The sequence below is a fragment of the Aythya ferina genome, assembly GCF_964211825.1.
Source record: "Aythya ferina genome assembly, chromosome: 1".
Lineage (NCBI taxonomy): Eukaryota > Metazoa > Chordata > Aves > Anseriformes > Anatidae > Aythya > Aythya ferina.
The window spans coordinates 11,548,717-11,571,031 of NC_140296.1; the positions used below are offsets into that span (position 1 = coordinate 11,548,717).

Sequence of the window (22,315 nt, forward strand, 5' to 3'; positions counted from 1 at the left end):
AGTGTGGCTGCAAAAGTACATGGGCAAAGCCTGAGACTCCAGACCCCAGGCTGCACATTTAATACCAGCAGAATCAGAAGATGCAGGGTAAGTTGTCTTCAGACTGACTCATGGTGGTGAAAACCTTTAAAAAGCCCGTAGAGTGATCTCAGGCAAATAAATTTCATTACGGTAAAAATGGCAAAAGTGAGGGAAGCAGCTGAACTACTGAACACATGCCCCAAATTTCAACCGGTGTCAACAGCACCATGGCAACAGCATTTCACCCTGTTTCATGTGGTGGTGCTTACTCCGTGGAAAAGAAACAAAGGATTAATCAAAAAGGTGAGGTTTGCAAGTCTCACATAATCCTTGAAAGGGCAAAGGCACAGAACCTAATGGCATTTAAAGTCCTAAATTTAAAACAATTTAAAGACCATCATCAGTTTGCACTGACAGTTGGGGCACCTGGGGTGAGACTGCCAGATTTCGTAAAGAGTTAAGAAGCAAATATAGAAATTTCAAAATGATACTTAAGATGAACCTCCCCTTGAGTCTCATATGCTGGTTGGCAGGAGTTTTGAGAGACTCCTATTTTACACATAATATCTCTAAGATGCCATGTTTTCCATCTTCATGTAGCCAAAAATCTCCTTTGGGGTCATCATCCATGACCTTGATTCAGTTTTTCTCTTATTTTCCCTGGCTCAAAGACCTCTAGGGTAGTGTGCAAAGTTCATGTTTGCACTTTCTCATCCAAGCTGTGTCCCTATCTCTGTATATTTCTTTACAGACCGTTTTTTAATCTCTTCCCTTCACCTTCCAAAGCCTATCCCATCCGACCATACTTCATCATTTAGTGTGTAGACTTGATTCCTAGACTTAACTGTGTCTCAGTCTCCAATACCTCTCAATGCCATTTGCCACTGAATACTTAATAGTTTTTCAAGCAAGTGCATAATGAGCAGAACCAATATTGTGCCAGTTTTGTGCTTTTTAATTAATCTACAGCAACCTGTTGTCTTTTGTACTACTACAAAGATTTTAAACTGTTAGGATGAGTTCAGTGCTTTCATCTATGTTTCTGCAACAATTTTCACTCCAGGGCTTAACCGATGACTAGAGCTTCTAGCCATTAAAGAAAAATAAAAATGCTGGTAAGCTGTACTAAACACAATTCTATCTTCAGGAATATTTTTAGATTTGCAGATTACTGAGTGGGATCTGTATTCAGTCTTTGATGAGAACTGAACCAAATTCTTTCTCAGTTCAGCTTGAAATACAGAAATAAAGTTCCTGTTCTGCCCTTCTCTGTGATCTCCAAGAGAAAGGAGTTAAAACATGGGATCTGGCCCATTTTATGCCTGCTGAAGATCCTTCCACTGGAATGAGAATAACAATGCAGAATGAAGCAGAGCACAGGAACATTGTTTTAATCCCCAAACTGAAAGTTTGTGTTAGCTGCAGAGAGCTTGTTGGCTATTACCTGGGTTTCTGAAGTGACAGACTGACCCTGGAGAAATGGAAACAAACAAACAAACAAACAGAAACCATAAAATACTTAGAAGAACAGGATTTTGTCTGTGAAGTGTTTTGCAGCTAAGCTGAGTGTATACAATTGTGTACATCTATTTTTCCCCCTGCAGTATTGACTTTGAAGGCAATGAAAGCATTTTGTGTTCCACTGATCAATGCCTCCTGATTATATTGACTTGCTGTGCACGAGCTCTGGTCCTCCTTTTATTTCTATCTTTTTAGCCACAAACTCTTTATTAATTTTCCAGTTATGTGTAGTAGCCTGGGTAGTGAGAGAGGAGATATAAATATGCAAAACCTCCTGTTCATAACGCTGGGAATGAAAACAGTTCCAGCCCTGCAATTTCCCTGGGTGGTGCACGGCGTGAGTTAGAAGCCGAAGAATTACAGCCCCGTGCAGGTTTCTGAAGGGCATATCTGACTGCCCACTTAGTCTATTAATAGATGTGTCCCATTTGCAGTGCACTAAACAGAAAATGCCCTATTTGCTGTTGATACTCTGCGTCAAAAAGGATCCAGGAAGTTCTGTTGTCGTTTATTTGAGTATAAATCTGGAGTATAAATCTCAGAGGTGCACAGTGATGCTCTGCTCTGTTCAATTTATCCCATTTTGGCACCAGGGCAAAAGCTATCTCTTGTTGCTGTTTCCTATGACATTTTGTTGGTAATGTTTTCTTCCACTGCAGGAAAGGGAGGTTGATTTACTCAAGGAAGAATCACTATTTATGCTGAATCAAACTGCTAAGAGGCTTTTTCAGAGCCAGGTTTATCAGCTGGGTTTTACAGGTAGCCTGTCCCGAGCCCCAGCTGGCCCTCCTGCTCTGGCAGCAGGTACCCTGTCAGCAGGCCTGCCTGTATCCAGGAGCGTCAGGGTGCCCTGTAAAGGTACAAACAGCAAAGTGAAATTGGCAGGACAGGCATTATTCATGTTTTCCCTTACACTGTGTATCCCAGAGCTGCACAGCCCCAGCTAACAAAGAATCCAACCTAATATGAGCACAGAGGCAGACAAGCAGGAGCTCCATGACTAAAGTCTCACGTCTTCAATCAGATCAGAGACAGCCGTAATAAATAACATCAGATAATTGCCTGGTGAAGGTTATGGTGCTTATGATAAGAACATATGAGAGCCTGAAGAGGTGGGATGGTAGTTGATCCAGACCAAGGCTGCACTCGTGGAGTATATTCACGGCAGGGTACCATCACACACACGTGGTCCTAATATACAGCATGTTCTGGTCATATATTTTATGGGGACTACAGCTTATGTCACATGGGTGAATCTTTCCTTTTCTTCTATTTTACCCATTTTCCCATTTTTTTCCTTCTTTCTCTCTTCTTTATATACATAGCTCCCTTTCATACATCCTTATGCTCTCTCCCCTCCCAGAAACAACACCCAGAGTCTGCTGAGTACAGCTTTCCCCTGTTGACACATCATTTCCTCTGGGGACAATTGTGCCACCACCAAGAGGCAATCCTTTGGGAAGGAACCCCATGATTCAGTAACTCTCACCCAGGTTTGCACAGCCAACGCTCTGCACAAGCTCTGCTGTGTGTCAGGGTGGGGGGCACAGTGCCAAAATGACACCTGGAAAATACCAACCATCACAGCATTTATCCACTGCTTGCTTGCGTGGGTCAGTGTTCATTAGATTTAACCCAAAACTCTTTTTATTTCATTACTCAGCTGCTTTGACCAGGGATGGCATGGTGCCAGTGCCCCTGTTTTCTGAAATGGCAATGAACCGTGACCTGTGGCCAAGGGTTGTTTGTGCGCCTCACACCGAGCAGCACTGTTGCTCTCCAATATTAAAATAATTAGAGGTTTCTGCCTTCATTTTGCTGGTTTCGTGCAACACTTCTTTCTGGTTTTGGCTGAGAGGCATTTCTCAGCCTCACGCTTTGTCACTGGGGTTTGTCCCAGTCTGTGCTCAGTGTGCAGGTGAATTTGGGGCTAAAAGCAGGACCCACTGGAAATGCCTCTAGTTACCTGGAAGAAGGGGAGACACAATACTTCTGCTGCTGATTTGTCTCCTTTCTTCCTAACTTGACCTGTCTCCCAGGAAACCTTCAATAATGATGAGCAAACATTGGGAATGTACCACAGAAATGTGTGTTTTGTTAAAAACTGCTGATTGGGCTTGAACGAGCTGTTTGACACTGTCGGGACGGAAGATGCCTGAAGCCCAGGGTGGTGTTTCTGGTCAAATGGAGAAACCCTTTCCTGGCCAGGGAGATTTTAAAAGAAAACCCTGGTGTGAGGCACCTGGAGAGCAGAGACTAGAGCAGAGAGAAGAGGGCAGCAGCCCAAAGGCTGACAGCCATCGTTGGGTGTTTTGTTACTCTGAGGGGGACTGTCCTGCCTTTCAGCATCCCCGTTTGGTTTGGTGCCAAAAAAATAAAGAATAGTAATAAAAAAAAAAAAATCAATATGAGTTGTGCTGGCATAGCTGTGATGTTTCAAACAGAAGTGAGGTCAGGTTTCTAGCCAGAATTACTGCTTGCCAGCATATCTGCTTACTGCTTCAGCTGTATCGGGAACATATGTGGAAAAATTGGGTAAGCCTTTGGAAATGCAGCTCCTTCAGCTCCTGAAATTTGTCAGATTTCTCCAGCTGGTGCTGGCTGGTTGGAGAGGGGACAGTGCATCCCCTCTGACCCAAAGTTGTTCATGTGGGCTCATGGTGGGGCAGGAGGATATTTTACACCTCCACATTGTCACCTGTAGCAGAAGGGCCCAGGCCAATTACAGCAATATTTCCCAAAGTGGGAAGTGTGTTTGGGCACTTCTTAGCACTGCCTGGGTTTCTGAAAGCAATTCACTGCTTGCACAGACAGGAACATTACAGACTTTTCCCCCAAAAAGAAGAAATCTCCACCTTCAAATCAGTTATACTTTGCTGCTCCTGTGCCTACTGGAAGGCAGCTTCAGGGATTTTTAGGGGGAAGGGTGTTGAGGAAGGTGAACTATAAGCACTTTTTTGTTGTTTAAAATTAGGTACCAAAAGTAGACACAATTATAATTGTGCCTTCTGAAAATGTGTGGCCTGTCTGTCTCCACTTACCCGTATCTCTTTGCATCCTCAGGGACATGTCATCTCCATCCCCAAAAGCCACCTGGGCATCAGGGCAGCCTTTTCTAGGTGGCCCCACTGGAGCAGGGGGTTGAACCAGATGACTCCAGAGGCTCTGTGATTGTGTGGTTCAGGGAGGGGCTGTGATATACCCGAGAGGGATGACAGCAGAGCGTTGTGTGGCTCAGGAGCTGCCCTTTGTGCCAAGCACTGTGGTCACGTTAGCAGGGATGGCACTGTGCTGCCATGGGTTTTAGAACACAGTCCCCGTAGCAAAGCTGGCTCTACCACAGCCACTATGAAGAAGACTTCAAAAAGCTGGACTTAAAGGAGAACAAAGTGTCTGGCATACACTGCTTTTGTTCCTGAGTGGTGTCACCCGTTGCTTACATTGGGTGTGGGCCCGAGTTGAGCTGAGGGCAGGATGTGCGATGACAGCAGGTCTGCGGAGGCTGGGGAAGGATCCTGGGAAGCGCTGAGAGGGAAGACATTGGGTGGAGATGGGATCATAAAAGAGCTCGGTGAGAGATGAACACACACACATTTAGAAAATAAAAACCTGGAGGGCCTTCTCCGGCAGGCACAGCTTGCCTCATGCTCCCCCCGGCTTTTGTGCCCGCAGCTCGCCCAGCCAAGAGGCGCACATACTGCGTCCATGAGGGAGCTTGGTGTGACCCCAGGATGAAATGCAGACCTGGAAATCTGAGGCAGAGCATGGCAGACAGCTGGCACAGCTTTTAAAATCTATTTTCAACCTCCTTATGATGCTTGCATTATTGCATATGGCTGTTACAAGACAGGGATGCACTTCCCTGTGACCTGCCTCTTCCTTGCAAGAATTGCTTTTTGAAAGAGGCTGGGATCCTTTTAAGAATCGTTTAATACTTTTATAGCAGCTCATATCTGGTGATAGCTTCAGGCATCTTCCTCCCATGATAAGTTCACCAAAAAATATATCTGATGTTGTCCCAGGCCTGTTCACCAACTGGCATTAAATGCACTGGATGCCTTTCCTTGGGAAAAAGCAAATGGGAATACCACCTGGATTCACACAGCAGTCAGAGGAAGCCATTTTAGTGACATTTAGCTAAGGATTCGGTGGTTGCTGGACTCATCTGGTGTGTAGTGAATCATGTCCTGAACACCTTCATGCTCTGAAGGAAGGGTAGTATATATCACATCAGCACATCTCACTCCAGAGCTCCCCGTGCCTTTGTAGCCAAATGTGAAAGGTTCCAGGTTCAGGCTGGAGACATTGTGATTTTTTGTTTTTCTTTGTTATGTTTTTCTGTTCTCCTCTATCCATCCATCTGTCTGGTCAGGTGTTAGATAAAGAACTGCAGAGCATCTTATCACAGCAGGGATCTAATTGGGACAGCCTCCCCGTCCACCCAAGAGAGGTGAGGGATTCACCGGGCACACGGGAGGAGGAGAAGCGGCCACCCAGTGCCCACGCATCTCCTTCCTGCTCAGCAGCCGACTGACAGCGACCTGGTACCACTGGTAATGACGTTTCCAAACACGTAAAGTTGCACATTGAGAAGGTCAGCTTTTATTCATCGGTTAAGTATTTTCAGTCCTCCTGGCTGCAGAGAAGATCGTGAAAACCTGATATGCTCAAAAATCAGAGACCAAATAAGGAGAAAGCATTTACTATATTCTCTGAAAAAAAAAAAAAAAAAAAGGCAAACAAAACAACAAACACCTTTTATTTTTGAGAGCCTGACTTGTGATTTCCAAATAGCCCAGAATGGCAATATTGTCCTTTTTGGCTAACAGCACATTTTATAAGCAGCAGCTGCCAAAAACACGTGTGCGGTAAGTCACCACATGCACTGCCTTTCCCTGGGTTTGTGCTTCTTTCCTTGCCCTTTGTCTGGTTTATCTGGCTGGTAAGATTAGGAGCACTGCAGGGCAGGGAGGGTCCCTGTCTATGTATTTGCACTGTGTCTTGCCACTTGTAAAGGAAGCAAGTAATCACCACCCTTGCTGCTTTCATGTCTACTTGCACAATAGAAATAATTAATAGTAATAGTAATGCTTTGCCTATCTGCGGCTCCTTTCATCTGAAGACCTTAAAGTGCTTGACAAGCATTAGCTAAATTAGCTTCCAAATACCTGGAGAGGGAGTCAGATATAATGATCCCCACTTTGTAGATGAGCACACATGGAGAAGCGAGGGCTAACTGAGTGCTTACAGTTAGTCAGCTGAACCCATGCTTCCTCCATGGGGGGAGGTTGCTCAGCACTTCTGAGGCTCAGGCTGTTTTCTCAGGCACCCAAATGTGGGGTTTGCTGTCTGCTCTTTATTTCTGAAGCACACAGCCTGCGGACCTGCGCCATCTGCCCCAAGTCCTGCGGGAGCTGGAGGAGGCGTTTTGGGCACTGTGATTCACGAGGATGCCCAGTCGAACTCCTGACCTGGCTGGGGAGAGGAGGAAGCTCTGCTCACGCCATGTCACATCAGTGGGAACAGGCACAGAAGTGTTTCTGTCTGAGTTGTTCCTGGTTTCAGAAGCAGAAGTGGACTCCAGTGCAGAATTGCTCCAAGCAGCCTGGGGCAGCCAGCTTGGTCTCAGAGGTGGTATGGCCACAACTGCAAAGACACGTTTGCCTTTCACTTCGTAACACTTTCGGAGAGAGATCTGCAACAAAGCTGCCAAATTTGCTCCATCCTGTGTGCATGGTGAGGGCTTACCAGGCTGTCTCCCTGCCATGGGGTGCACAAGCCCTTGCTTGCAAAGGAAGATGCCAAGAGCCCCTACCCAACACCAAGGTCTTAATCCATGGTCGTCTTGTCTCCCGCATGTCTCACTCATACCAAGTGTGCCCCGCACTTCCTGGGATCACACCCAGCAGCAGAAAGGAAAAACTGAGTAAGAGCTGGGCAGAGGCCAGGAGAAATCCTCAGAAGGGTCTATGTAAGATTTAGTAGTAGCTTTGGGTGCCAAAACATTGGTAAATGGGAGACCACAGAAAGCTCTTCAGGGGGATCTCTCAAGTGCTGTTGGGTTACCAAGGGGAAAAATTGGTTTGGTAGAAGGGAGAGGTTTTTGCTTTGTTTTGTTTTTCTATAGTCTGTGCCTTGTCTTTTTTAGTACCAGGACTGAAAAGTTTTCACTCCATCTAATGGCACTCTGTTGTAACAGAGGCTTCTTTTAATAGAGAGCAACAGAGCCACTGAAGAGCAGCAGGTCTGGTCTTTATTGCAAAGCCTTGTAGACACAAATGAAAGACTTTACAAGTGTTGGCAGTCGCCTGCAGATCCCATAAATCACACCATGTCAGACAAAAATGTCATGACATTTTTCCCTGCTTGCTTCTTTTCAGGTGGAGAAACTGGGCAGAAGAAGTCATCAGGACAACAGGTGATTTCTGTTGGCTCGTCTACCACAAGTCACACCCCACCATTAAATCAGCAGACCCCAAATGAACTGTCACAAGCCTGCTGGGATTTTGGATGTTTATTCCACTCTAGGGGATGGCTTGCCTGACTGAGGTGAGTCTGCAGCAGGGAAGCTACTTGTGAAGATGCACTAGCATCACTTCTCCTTTTATTTATTTATTTTTTTCCCCACTGCAATGCTCGATACTTTCCTCAGCTATCTGCCTGAAAAAATCCTGGTTAGTTTTCCAGCCCTGGTGTTTCTCACCACAACTCCCCTATTTAACCAGGAAGAAAATGGGGCAATGACCTCATAGGAGGAAAACAAAAGGGACACATTCCCTCCAGAGCAAGTAAGTAGGTCAGTGCCATGGGGCGGGCTGGAAGAGGAGCCCTCGATGCCTGGGGGGTGGCTGGAGGAGGCTGGGCAAGCAGCAGAGCTGCTCGGGGCAGAGACCAGGCTCTTGGTGCTGGGGATCCTGCAAGCAGGCAGCAAAGGTGGGTGTGAAAGGGTTTCACAAACCAAACGGGTCACAGCATCACTCCCGTGAAGAGGGAAAATCCAATGAGAACCTCGTCTCCGTCACATTCAAGCAAACAGGGACGGCAATGGGGCAGGAGGGCAGCTGCTCCCAGTGCTGGACTGGGAGCTGGGAGACTGGGCTGCCTTCCTGCGTGAGCACCTGGAAGTTACCTAACCTTCCTCTTTCCTCATTTGTATAATAGGGTTAATAAACACGCTCTGCCCCACGGTGGTGACGTAAAGTTAAGCTCTTTCATGTTTGTTGGGTGCTACAATGGGCATCACCATAAAAAACCATAAATAATGTGCCTTGAAGTTCTGTTGAGGTATTAGCCTTGTTTTAGCAGTGCGGATGTTACATGAGCTACCCGCACACAAAAGCTTCTCCTAATTAGGATCAAAACTTCCTTTTTTTTTTTTTTTAGCCTTTCGTTAATGGCTTTTGAAGCTGAACACATTTCACTTGCCCAGCCTATTTGGCAATTTATTATAATCTCTTCAAACTAGCACCGCCTTTCAGTACACTCTTAATTCTCATTATTGCATCCCTTTCCAATCTTCACCTTTAAGTGTCCTTTTGTCCTACGTACTATCAGTTTCTCCAAAGTCTAAGCTCAGCTTTGGTATTTCCCTGCATCCTCAGTGTGGCAGATATAGGCTTTGGCTCAAACACACAGTGGCAAAGAAAACAGCTGTGGTTTGTTCTGACCTAACTGGAGCCCTCTTTTCAATTTCATGCAGTTGTGGTTTAACCTGGCAGGCAGCTGCACACCACACAGCCATTTCCTCACCCCCCAGTGCTGGGGCAGTGGGGAGGAGAGTTGTAAAGAAAGCTGCAAGAACTTTTGGGCTGGGATAAGGGCAGTTTAATAAGTGTTATCAACATTATTCTCATCCTCAATCCAAAACACAGCACCGTAACAGCTACTACGAAGGAATTTAACTCTATCCCAGCCAAAACCAGGACACATGCCTTGGCCCAAGATTTGTCTGCAATTGTAATTGTAGTCCAATGTAATGATCTCTGGACAAATGTGGTGGTAAATGCCCAGGTGTGACCCTGAGCTGAGCCCAAATTAGTGGATGGCAAGAGTGGGGACCCATCTGGGCTCTGACGTAGAACCTGGACAGCTAGCTGGCTTCAGTCTCCATCCTGACAAGGGATTTTGTCACCTTGGGAGTCACCACAGGCACAGCTCCAGGTTTGGTGGCAATACCAGCTGGGGGTAGTCTTACCAGGTCCACCTGCACCTGTCCATGTGAGTAATTCCCCAACCAGGTGTTCAGAGCAGACACAAAAGTGCCATAGCAGGCAGGCCAGGAATGGGTGTCTAGGAATGGGAACTGTACTGCTATCAAGAAGAAGCAGAGGGAACCAGGGAATTAATCTGCTGGAACATCAACTCATCATCTGCTCAATGGAGAATGCAAGTTGGTTTTCAGTAGCAGGTGGTCTGAATAAAAGTGCTTACCTCTGAACTCATGTCAGCTAACTTAAATGAACTAAGGTCTACTCAATGCAGAAGATCAGCACATCCAAAATTTCTTGACCTTGGTGGACATTGACCTAAATGTTCATCATGAAGTTCACTTAGTTATTCCAGCTAATTTATTAATGTTGGGTGGCACAAATCTGGGCTTTAGTGGATTACAATCATTCCTGATGTACTTAAAAGAAAGCTCCATTGGTGACGTCTCAGGGCTCATTCATAAACTGATACTCCAGATATTCACTCTTCAGACCTATGAATATTGCTTGAATATTATAATGAGTTACAAAACTTTGAAACTCAGCCACACACTAATTTTAGCCTTCAGAGGGACAGAAAGTCTTGGGGAAACCAGTGTCCAACCTTGTTGCGGAAAGGATTCTGAACAAAGGGACAAACTTCATCCCATTACCTCACTGCCGGAGGGGAACTTCCCAGAAATTTTCCTGATGCAAGGGCAAAACAGCTATTCTTTCATCTTTTTCTGAGTCACGTCCACAGCACCTCTCCGGAATGTAAATGTGCCTGGTTTTAATGATGTGACAAGGTAATTAAGTGTTAATATGTGGATGCAAAGGGTATACAAGGTGCCAGATCTAGTAAATGCTGAAGCCAAGCTAAGGCATTTACCAGACTTACAACACGTTTCTGATACAGGGTGCTAATGTCTGGAAATTGTTCCTGTTACAGAAATGAAATTTCCAGTAAAAGTCAAATAAATTGACTTTGTATTTGGCTTTTGAATATTTTTTTCTTCTAGCAAGCAAGCAGCCAGGAGTCAATCCCAGGCACATGAAGAGCAATAGAAAAACTAGGACATAGCACTACGAGTATTTATGACTATAGTGCTGGCAGGTGCCAGCTCAGAATTAGACATTTCCCCTATTCCCCATTAGCTCGATGAAGTTTGGATTATATGAGTCCACATATACAGACTTACGTTAAACATATAACAGAATTCTTCAGTTACAAAAAACGCAAAAAGACAGAAGGTTATACCAAAATTGTCTGGATGAATTTTGCCCCATACCTGGTCTTTAAGTATACGTAATGCGATGCAAATCTTTGATTTAAGCAATTGAACTGTATACAAACTCATTCAAAGTGCATGCTATTCTCTAAACAAACACGTCCTATTCAAATGCAAAAGCCTAACTATATTATGGCAATAAAATTTCACATAACAGGCTCCCAGTTCTGTAAACTCAGGTGCTTGAGAAGCAGCTCACAGTTTGCTGGGCTCAGGACAACTTCTGGGGGTGAAGGAGGTATTCGCTGTAGGAGGCTGCAGGGTCACAGGCCCTGTGCAAAAAACGCATAGGGACCATGTTAACTTGTTAACCAAGTGTCACCTTGGCCTTCTCCCAGCTTCACAGCCCACTAGCTGGCCTGTTGGTCCCACCACATTTACATGTTTGACAGCTGTGCCACCAGCTGGAAAGCCTCTGCCTGTCCTGCAGTCATTGTCTTTTCTTTTGCTTTCTAATTATGCTTTTTAGAATCACGGTGCTATTACTTGGCACCATTTGAGTAACTGAGTGACACAACAACACAGTGGAAAATGATTTTTTAAGTACTGGTATTTTGAAAGATCGGACATACATGTAGATTGATGTGAGATGCCAAGAGCTTGGGCAGCATGGATTTGCAGCAGAAGAATGAAGAGAAGAGCAAAGTCTTCAAGGTTAACATGAAGATGGTGGGTGACATACTTCAGGATCTCTGTTTGTACAGCATCTGTATCGTTATGTCCCTCCTCACCCTTCTCATTGTTCATCAGTCCATTGACCTGGGGCAATGAACGTCAGCATGTATTGGACAGCGGCTTACAGCTGAGGGTCTCTTGCTTTACAGCTAAGTTAAGATGACCGATTGTGATTGTCTGTATGCTTACCCATGTACACTGGGCTGCCAGTACTCACAGCTAAATAATCTGAAAGCTTCTTTAGTCAGATACTCCTTGTTTCTGCGTGTCCTGTGTCTGCCTTGAAGGAAGACTCACCACGGTCCATACCTCACATAACCGCCCCATAAAAAAAACATTCGCTTTGCAGAGATAGGTTATGAGTGATGCAGATAAACCTGTGGCCACCAAGTTCCTCTGAGAAGCCTCTGACACCCCTAGCAAGGAGTGACCATTAACTTCAAAGGGAAGAGGTCGGATGGCTCCGGAGCGGAAAGGGGAATTTCACAACCGTCACAGCTGGAAATGAGTCTCAGGTGTAATGCTGCATTACAGAACTGTAGTGTTTAATGTCTTTCGTCAGTTAAAAACTAATAAGAGGGTAGTATGGTTCTAAGTGTCTTGTCACCTAGGTGATTTTTTGGGGGATGTTGCCTAAGTGGTTTCAAAAACCCTATCAATTCATACTTTTATAGGTTTACACCTGGCTTCACCAAGATGGTAATATGGATGTCCTCTTAGAGGAAGTCAGGCTACAAAAGAAGGGACTGATTTTCTACAGAGCTAAGTGGCCATGTTAATTAGGAAGTTTAATAAAAAGGTAATATTTGTGCCTTCATTCTTAATGTCCAAATGGATAGACCTTCCAGGGGATACAATTTTCAGAAATCTTTGTTAAAAAGTGATTTGTTTTGGGCATTCTGGTCTTGAGGTCTCTTCCAACCTAGAAATTCTGTGATTCTGTGATTCTGTGTGAATACATCCAGACCACATTCCATCATAAGAAATTGGTCAGAAAATCCTAGAAATGTGAGGGATACTGGCAAATTCTCTTTCTCTCTCTGATAGTGCGCTATTATAAATTAATGTTATGTCACTGAGTAAACCCAATGAAGGAAGCAAGGTGCTAGCTTTAGAAATCTCAGATGTGATAAAGAAATTAAAAATAATAATAATAATAATAATAATAATAATAATAATAATAATAATAATAAAGAAGGGGGAGTTGACAGGGGTCACAAAAAGACCAAAAAAACCCCAACAACACCCTGTCCCAATATGCCATACTAACCAGTCTGGAAAAGAGGGGACAAAAAAGCAATCAGACTTCCAAGAAACACCAACTGGCTCTAGCCTGGACAGGTAAATGGGCAATTTATGCATTCACTGAAGGATTGGCAAGAGTCCTACCATGGCAGCAACCTCCTCCCTAGCCCTGCTCTGCATAGCGAGGCTCTCTACCTATCCCAGCCCTAACCTGCAGAAAAGGAGGAGCTTTGCCCTGTCCATTCCTTATTTATAACTTGTCAAGAGCCAGGAGGGAGGGGTGAGCTCTCCGTGGTGCATCCTGCTGCTGCCTGCCTGCTGCCAGCCTCGCAATCACAACTACAAATGCCTCCTGTGCGAGGTGGTGGCTGCCTTCGCACTCTTGGGTTCCTCTGCCTGTTCACAGTGGTGGAAACAAAAATCAGAACCTACTACCTCGGGATTGTGGAAGAGAACTGGGACTATGCACCGTCTGGGAAAAATCTGATCACGGGACAGAGCCTCTTGGAGGACAAGTAAGTCATCGGGGGCTTTCATAAACTGGAGAAAGAGTGAGGGCTCTAAACAAAATTGACTAATGTGGTTAATGTTGTTGTAAATGTCTTAAGATGGCTCTCTTCTCTTCTCTTCTCTTCTCTTCTCTTCTCTTCTCTTCTCTTCTCTTCTCTTCTCTTCTCTTCTCTTCTCTTCTCTTCTCTTCTCTTCTCTTCTCTTCTCTTCTCTTCTCTTCTCTTCTCTTCTCTTCTCTTCTCTTCTCTTCTCTTCTCTTCTCTTCTCTTCTCTTCTCTTCTCTTCTCTTCTCTTCTCTTCTCTTCTCTTCTCTTCTCTTCTCTCTCTTTCTGTTGTTGATATTGTCACAGACAGCATTTCAGCTTCTAGGCAAGAGGAGAATTTGTTTGACTTATTTCCATCTTACTTAATTAGGCTATGTAATAGCTATTGTGTACTTGAAGGTGATGTTAAGGAGCTGATATTTGCCAAAGAATTGTCAAAGAATTGTAGTGAATTACAGGATCACAGCATGGCTAAGGTAGGAAGGGACCTCCCGGTCCATCTGGTCCAACCCCTGCTCAAGCGGGGACACCCAGAGCAGAGTGCCCAGCACCATGTCCAGGCAGCTTTTGAAGATCTCTGAAGAAGGAAACTCCACAATTTCTATGGGCAACATAAAAGAAAGATTTTAGAACACGTTCAAAAGGGGGTTAAACCCCTTTTGTGTGTGTGTGTAAACCCTTTGTGTGTGTGTTTCATGGAGAGGCAGGAATTTCTGGGACATGTTGTGAAACTGCAATTTCACCACAATCAAACACAAATCTCTGCAATGAGATGCAGAGGAGCATTTGACAGACAAGCACTCGTGACTTTGCTCTTGGTGAGATGATAGAAATTGGGGGTTTGGTGTGACTTTGTAAAGTTCAGATGTGTATAGTGCCTATGAATGAAATTCAAGACGATTATCCATATGCTCCTGCAACGTATGCAGCTATGGAGACTTCAGTTTAGGACATCTGTTTAGGCAGGTGCTTAAACGTACAGCTGTGAATGATGACATTGAAGTCCTGTGCTGAAAATGGAGTGTGTAGGTAAGCTCCATGATGAATCATGCCTTGGCCAGAGGAAAACAGGCAGACAGGCACCTGTCCTTGTGCTGGTGTTGGCTCCGTATTGCTGCCGTGCCAGGACAGCTTCCCTGGACATCAGGTGGAGATGGCACAAACCCTCAGTGCCTCTCTACAGTGTGGCCTTCCAACACGCCTGGGAGTATTTTTAAGATTTGACCAACATCTTTGACATCCCAGGGATAGTTTAGGGGTCCTTCCTCTGAGTCTAGGCTTGGGGTTGGGATGGGAGCTTTGGGGGAGGGAGGAGGTTCTGGTGTCTGAAGGCACACTGGGAGCTCTGTGCTGTGTCCTGGAGTTATAAATGGAAATGTCCTTTCTGTTGCTTTAGGCAGAAGCAGGACTTTTCTCTAGTGGTTGGTAATTTCAGAATCACTATCAGTCGGATTTAATAAATGAAGAGTTTTTGCAACAAAAAGGAGACAAGAAGGAGTTTTATTTTTCAATAAAGTCTTATGTTTATGCTCTTAACATCTGGAGGACCCAGGTAGCATCCTAGTCATCAGGTGTTGCCCTTTTAGGTAGAATACAGGGTAATATTTTGTTCCTAACCCATGAATAACATTGCTGGAAAGGTTATTCCTCTGTGTTGAACACTGGTGTTTCTCACTTACCTACTCTTTTTGCCAGAGGATAACTTTCTCTCCTCCCTGAACTGGAAGGTCTCTCACTGGAAAGAGATGAGCTTTATGTGAAGAGCTGTTTTCTGTAAATCTTCCTTAATACTAGAGAAAAACATGGAACCTGTTCTGTACTTTTAAGTACCTGCACTTTGAGCTCCCTGAACACCAAGTGGCACATTTACCTTCAAGTAAGAGAGGTACTGGCTTTAGGTATTAACATCAAGGTACTGAGACCTTAATGTAACGCCTTGTTCTTGGCATGATAGGGAGAGATGATAGCTTATGTCTTCAGTTAGTGTTGTAATGTAATCATCAGAGAATGTTAATTCCAGAGGGATTACCCACAGAGGAAATGTAATCTGTATTTCAAGGCAGACTATACATTCAAAGTTTGTGAGCTGTTTGTGATGAACTAACTCCCCACGCGAAGCCTTCCACTGCAGAATAATAAAACCATTCCTGTAAATAGTTTACTCCATTTTCAAAGTGTATTAAGACAGAATGAACCTGCTGTATTCTGGAATAATAGTCTCTCTTCATAGGTATGTGGACTAAATTGTGAACCAATTATAGTTATGCAGAATATTTAGCTCTTTAATGTGAACTCTAATGTAAATTTAAAGCAACTCTAATGTAAAGAACTCTGATGTAAATTTAAACCAATGGTTGACCTGTCAGCTAACTAATTGGTTCCTATGGATAGTAAGAAAAATGCAGTTCCACTAATGAAGTTTAAGGATCGGTTCCTAGGGATGCATTTTGAGGCAGCTGCGTTCAGCAAGCAGCAACGCTTGGGCTCGCTGAGCCGAGCACTTCTCACCTTGTGATGCATCCTCGCAACATGCGTCTGATGGGACACAATCCCAGTTTAATTGATAGGGAAGTGCAGATAAAGAGCTTGCATATAAACTGATTATCTTTAAAAGGGCAGGTGCATATACAAAAAGGAATGTTCCCTTTGATTCCAGCTAGCCCACAGAGATACAATCAAAACCACTTATTCTTTGCTCCTTAATAAAAACGCTGATTTAGCAATTGTGTAATGGAAAGTGTTACATTACCTGGATCAGATAGTGAGATTCAAAAGACGATTTTGATGTTGCTGTGCCAAAGCTGATAACATATTCCTCAGCCTTTGGTTCTTAGCAGCGATGAGGCTGCTTTACAGAAAGCAGACCTCGGCAGCTGAGGCATGGGGCTGAGATCAGGGAGCGGGCTCTGGCACAAGGCTGCTCGGTTCCTGCTGTGCTGGTGCTGAGTGAGCTGCCTGCCCAGCCAGAAGCCATGGAGCTGCCTCAGCACCTCCCTGGGCGTGAGGTGAAAAGTCTGCCTCTCGTCAGAGCTGATTAACCCGAGCGCAGCCCCGTGTTAGCATAACTATCCTGCTCGGATGTTAATTTTGATAATTATTTGTATTGCTGCTGTTGTCAAGGGCCAGCCTGCTGCTTGCATGGAGCAAGTATCTCACTGTGCATCAGTGCTTCTCATGTAAAGACAATAATGAGGCTGCTCACCTCTGCCCTTTCTCTAGTCTGCTTGAAGCCTCGAGCTGTTCCACTGATTTTCATAATTTGGATTGTTGCAAACGGGACTAAAATATTTCACTCTCAATTCTTCCTTCAAACATCATGCAGGCATTTTTTGAAACCCACAGGACTTTGGAAAATAAAGATACATCCAAATTACAGCCACTAAATGCAGGTGGGAAGGTTTTCAGCATCCCCTCCCACCTGATATAACTGGTGGAAGGTTTGACATCGGTTTACCACATCCACATGGCGGACTGGCTGTGCAGGGTGCAGGGACCTGCCAGTGCTGCTGGACGTGCTGCAGATCCCTGTGAGATGTCGTGGGACATGGATGTTGCTGCAGCAGGAGGGTGAGCTCAGACACTGCCTGCTTGCTTTAATGGCCACAGAGGCAATGGCCTTTCAAAATAAAAATGCACTTGGGTGTTGTAGCTTGACATACATTAGTCTTTCCCTCCCTATTGTGGCTCAGCCCTCAGGATTAAAGTTTGGTTGATAATCCTTTTAAATTAATTTTAGTGCTAGTTTATATGATGGGCACTTACATCTTGCTCTGCTGGTGGTAGATGTTATTAAGTTTGCCTGATGTAACCACTCATCCCCTCTCCTTAGGCCACCAAAGTTACATTTATCTGGGCTAAATCTTGCACCCACCAACACTAACGGGTATTTTTTGTTACCGCAGCATCAAACACAGTTTGTGCAACTTGCCTACAAGGAGATCCCACCCAGATAAATGATGGTAAAACTGTCATCATAGATGCTAAACTAATGGCTGAGTAATTATGCGGCCAAATGACCCAATTGCGTCAGCAGAGAACATCACTGTGGGAAGGGTCAGCACCAGAAGGGCACGTAAGGTGAAATCCTTGTCACTGACTTCAGTGGAAGAAGTTCATCCTAGGAGAGAAACCATTATATCCACACTTAACCAGTGACACTTCAGAGCCTCATTTAGAGTTTTTTGTGTTTTACTGACCTCTTCAGTTGCCATTGTCAGTCAGAAAAGGTCTCAAGTGTATTTTGAGGACATTGTGCTTCTGTCGTTTGAGGACACACAACTCATCTTGTTTGATGGTGTGTGGTCAGGGCACCACCTACACAAGTGAGCTGGTACTGCTGGTCCCCCTCCACCGGCCATCCCTCTAGCACAGACATTGCTTTGGCCATTCTGTGGGAGCCATGGTCTGGCAGAGGGTTACTCTGAGTACGTTGCATAACCCAGGGGTTAAAATGACAGGAGAACCATGGGCACTGTTGTAGTTTACTCCAGCCATGAGAAAACTGGAGAATTTTTAGGGAAAAAAAGTATAGTAAATTCAGACATAGAGTATGCAAAGAGGGTAGAGAATAAGGTTTCACCAACAGATTTTGGGGAACAAACACATAAGAGTGTTTGCATAAATGACTACTGTTGCAAAACCTATGGGACTTTGGTGGAGCAATAACAGGAAAATAAAATTTGGGTTTACCTACGGTTGCACCCAGGAACATATAGCAGCTGTTGGGCATGTTAACTGCAGGAGAAAATTCAAGACTCCTCATCTGGTAGTTGTTGGAAGTGTGTTGATTTTTCAATGGTGATTATGATGACAAACCAACTCAGCAAGCTTCAGAGTGTATCAGAGAGGGATCTGGCTCTGTGTCCTGTAGTGTTTGCTTTGCTCTGCATGGTGTGTAGCTCTCTTCATGTACACTGTAACGGGGTACTCACATAAGCACCTTAGGAAAAATATAACCTCTATTAGATTGTATCTCTGCTCATAAAGATCACAGGTAACATAAAAAAGGTAAAAATCTATTCAAAGTACATTTTCTGTGTGATAGAAGGAACAGGTATAAAAATTACACTTAACTCATAGCCCTTTCCTGAGATGGCAGAATATCTTCATGTCTGTTCTTGAATCCATTGAAGAAGAGTCTACACAATACCCTTATTTCACCCTTTCTCTCATTTGGAAGAGTTTTAATGTTCATCACTGCAGAGGGATGGGTTGCTGTAATTACATTAATACAATTTTTTAGGAATTAGAGTTTGTCACTTGTTAATAATTCCCTGTCCCACTCATGTACATTGCCATCTTTTCTTGGAGCTTAAGAACTGGGAATGGTCGCTAGGAAAAAAATGAAATCGGGCAGAGAAATAACAGAAGGATCTTTATTGTTTTCCTGGTCTGAACAAGATCTTTTTATGCCTTGATTTACAAGCCTGCTTACCTCTATACGTACCATTAAGACTGCCTGGTTACAGGAGGAAAAGGAAGGACCACTGAAGAGTTTCTGAGGGAACTTAGGAAATTTGCACGGGTACAACTCCAGGGGATGGAGGGCTCCCCTTCCCTACAAGGAGTAGGACTGGCTGATCATTGAAGGACTGGATGAAAACTAAGTTGGAGGGAGACAGTCAAGGTTCAGAAGAGCAGCTCTTACATCTGCACAAGACCTGAAGGATAGGAGAGGTTCAGGCAGTGATATCACGAAAGCATGATGAGGGTAAAGTAATTTGAAGTGAGCAGGAGAGCATGAAGAAACAGGGAATTTAACCTGCTTGCAGCAAAAAGAATGTGAGAAATAGGAGACATTTTGGCACAGGGTGCCCAGTGGAATAGGCACATCATGATCACTAGAAGAAAGAGGCAAAGGCAGATTTAGAGAACTGGCCATGTTTAACTATTACAGCATTTGAAGAAGTTGCTGCTACAATAATGTATTGGAACGTCAGTGAGTGGGAAAGAACAAAGCAGGAGACGCAGGGGAAGGGGATGTTTAATGAGATGGCTAAAAATGTGAAGTGCTTCTCAAAGAAGCAGACACCATCAGAAGAAGACAGGCAATGGTCTTTGAGAATGCTTTTGTCAAAGATGCAAGTTGAAATCCTGCAGCACAGAAAATCTCGGAGGGGTTCTAGAGATGGGAAGGAACCCAGGACTGGGAGATGCACTGATGCATCTGGGTGCACTGGTGCAACACCAGCATTGGAGACCACACTGAGAAGATGTTCTCACTGAAAGAGAGGGACAGGGGAAAAACCTCTGTGTCCCAGAGGAGCAGCAGAGGACATGGGACCAAGCCTGTGCCAGCTCCCTCTGACACATCCTCTGGCTGCACTGAGGCACTGGGTAAAAGTACCAGCCCTGCAGTGTGCCCACATGAAGTGACCAATTGTTTCAGCATCTGGGGGTGCAAAGGAGAAGTCACTAATGCCTCTACATCCTTTCTATGAGATTTCTGTGGCTGATACTGTTAGTTCCAGTGTGGGTAGTCTTTACGCAAAGGACTGTAATGTACAGCACAGCAACCCCTGTAAAGAGTTTCAGAGAGCTACCACTTACTAGAAAGACTGAGGTGGGCACCCCAGAAGTCCTCCTGGATGAAATGGGGAAGCCTGGACACCTAGAGTGGGACTCACAACAACCAGTGTGCTCTGGTCTCAGGTGGTGGAGGGCAACCAAAAGGGCATGCTGAAAATACATGTCTTTGTATAGGCAGAAGTGGGATCCTGTCATTCCCAGACAGAAGGAAGAGTGAGGCTGAAAGATCCAGGGCATCATCGGTGTCTTTTGGGCAGGAAGCTTTTCTGCCCTTTGGAAAGTGTGGATGTGGTAGGAAAGAGAGCTATGGATGAGCTTGAGTCCAGAACACAATCGTAAGAGCATCCATGGGGTGTGGGAATTTGTCTCCCAGAGTTGATTAGTTGTTTTCTCTTTGTGGTTAACTAAAACCCATAGCTAAACAGACCCAAGAGAGTAAGTTTCTGCTTCTGTGCTGGCTCCATGACTTTTGCATGCCCTGATGCTCAGCATAGAGGAGCATCACCTGCTTTGTGACTAGCTGTAGGATACAGACAGTGGGCTCTGCAGCTCTGAATGGATGGGTTACTTGAATGGACCTCATTTCAGAAAGCTGCCATTAAAAATACTTTTTTCCTACCTCCTAGATGTCTTTGAATAGGAGATGGGCACAGATCTGCCCAACAGAGATGCTAGCTAAGTTTACCTGCTAGCACAGCTTTAGGCACCAAGGAAACCTTCAGTGACTAAACCTGCAGGGTGATTTCCTGAACCTCAATACTTTAATGGGCTTTGGGTTCCCCGTTCTGTGCATTTGTAGGAGCTAGACTCATGTCAAGCATCTGAACATGCCTAGCCTAGAAGTGTTTGGTTTTTCTGGAATACAGTTCTGCAGAGCAGAATATGGGAGAGCATGCAATGTTGTCTGGCCAGATAGCCATGGCCATAAAAGCACTGTCATCATGGGTGAAGCAAGGTGCCAATGCATTGATTCATGTAAAATATTTGGCTGTTTATAAAACTGGGGGAAAAAAAATGCTGAAAATAAGTACTTTATGGAAAAAAAGGATCTATTTGACTTTTTTTCCCTAGAGAAAATTTCTTTTAAGCTATTCTAAACACCAATTTATAATTCGAATTAGGGCACAGCCACAGGAATACATTGCCATGAGGTAAAGCAGCATGGGCGTTCACACTGCACTGCTACTACCACCACCTACTACTCTGTGGTAGCAGCTCTTCCCCCAGGCAGTGGAAGGTATCTTCTCCTGGGAGAGCACAGGGTGACTTGCCAGGTCTCGCTGTGCACACAGAGTTACCACAGAGCTGCTAATTTGCTGAAGATCCAGACTTCTTGGCAGCTCATTCCTTAACAACATTTTTTTGGCGGTGTATTTATCTAACATATTTTGTTTGGTGATGAACCAGGCTGAGAAGCTTCTGTCCTTTCTTCTCTGTTCTAGGCAACTGTTTCTGCCACAGCGGTGCCACTGGCAATGCTTTCATTTGTACCAAAATAGCTCTTGAGGAGTCTGTATTATAAACCACATTTTTCAAATTAAAAAACATTCTTTTGGGAGGCTTTCAGATTTCTATCACTTCAGTGATCTGGTTTAGGCAGTGGCCACAGGGCTGGAGAGGCCATGCTTGGGGGATGTTGTGAGTTACCGTGTCAGGTAGAGATGGCTTGATAAAGGGGAGCACTGGATCTTATAGTGAAGAAATTATAGGACATTATACCTTTTAGCTCCCATGACATCCAACACTGATGCTGTTGGTAGTGTACAGAAACGGCAAAAGAGAATGTGTTCAAGAAGGTGAACAGATCAGTCACAAAAATTCAATATAAATATGGAATTACCATGTTTCTGCCAGTGATACATCAGGAAAACTTAGCTCAACTTTTTAATGAGTTTGTTTTAGGAAGTGTAAAAGTTCAAGCAATCTTCAAGGGATGCAAAAACTCATGGAGCAGTCAACTATGTTGAAGTTGGTTGTATAGTCCGCTCCTGGTTCTGTGGCAAGGGCGGTTATTTGGACACCGTGTGGGATACTTAGGGATGAAGAGTGTGCATCGTACTTGTCAGATGTATTCTAGAGAGAAGTAAAAAAGATTTAGCATCATGACAGATGGGCTAAACATTGGTTGCCAGTATGAAATTATAGTTAAAAGGGCAAAATTAATTTCTAGTTTTATAAGAAGTATTGACAGGGAGCACCTCCACCTTTAACTGCAATATTACTTGCATATTATGTGAAATTCTTGCGTTCAGACTTCAAAAGAGATAGAGAAATATTGGAAGGCTTTCAGAAA

The 22,315-nt window shown here is 44.4% G+C and overlaps 2 protein-coding genes across 2 annotated transcripts in view; one reads left to right on the forward strand and one right to left on the reverse strand.

The window, feature by feature from the left end:
* Positions 1-22,315, reverse strand: part of TAF1D (TATA-box binding protein associated factor, RNA polymerase I subunit D) — a 365,188-nt gene that overhangs the window by 93,078 nt on the left and 249,795 nt on the right. The gene's annotated exons all lie outside the window — the stretch shown is intronic.
* HEPHL1 (hephaestin like 1) overlaps positions 13,286-22,315 on the forward strand; it is a gene marked incomplete at its 5' end in the record, with an annotated part of 33,862 nt that continues 24,832 nt past the window's right edge. The window contains one exon of the mRNA XM_084500357.1: positions 13,286-13,455. Within this exon, the coding sequence (XP_084356483.1) occupies positions 13,286-13,455 (170 nt within the window). The remainder of the gene's footprint in view (positions 13,456-22,315) is intronic.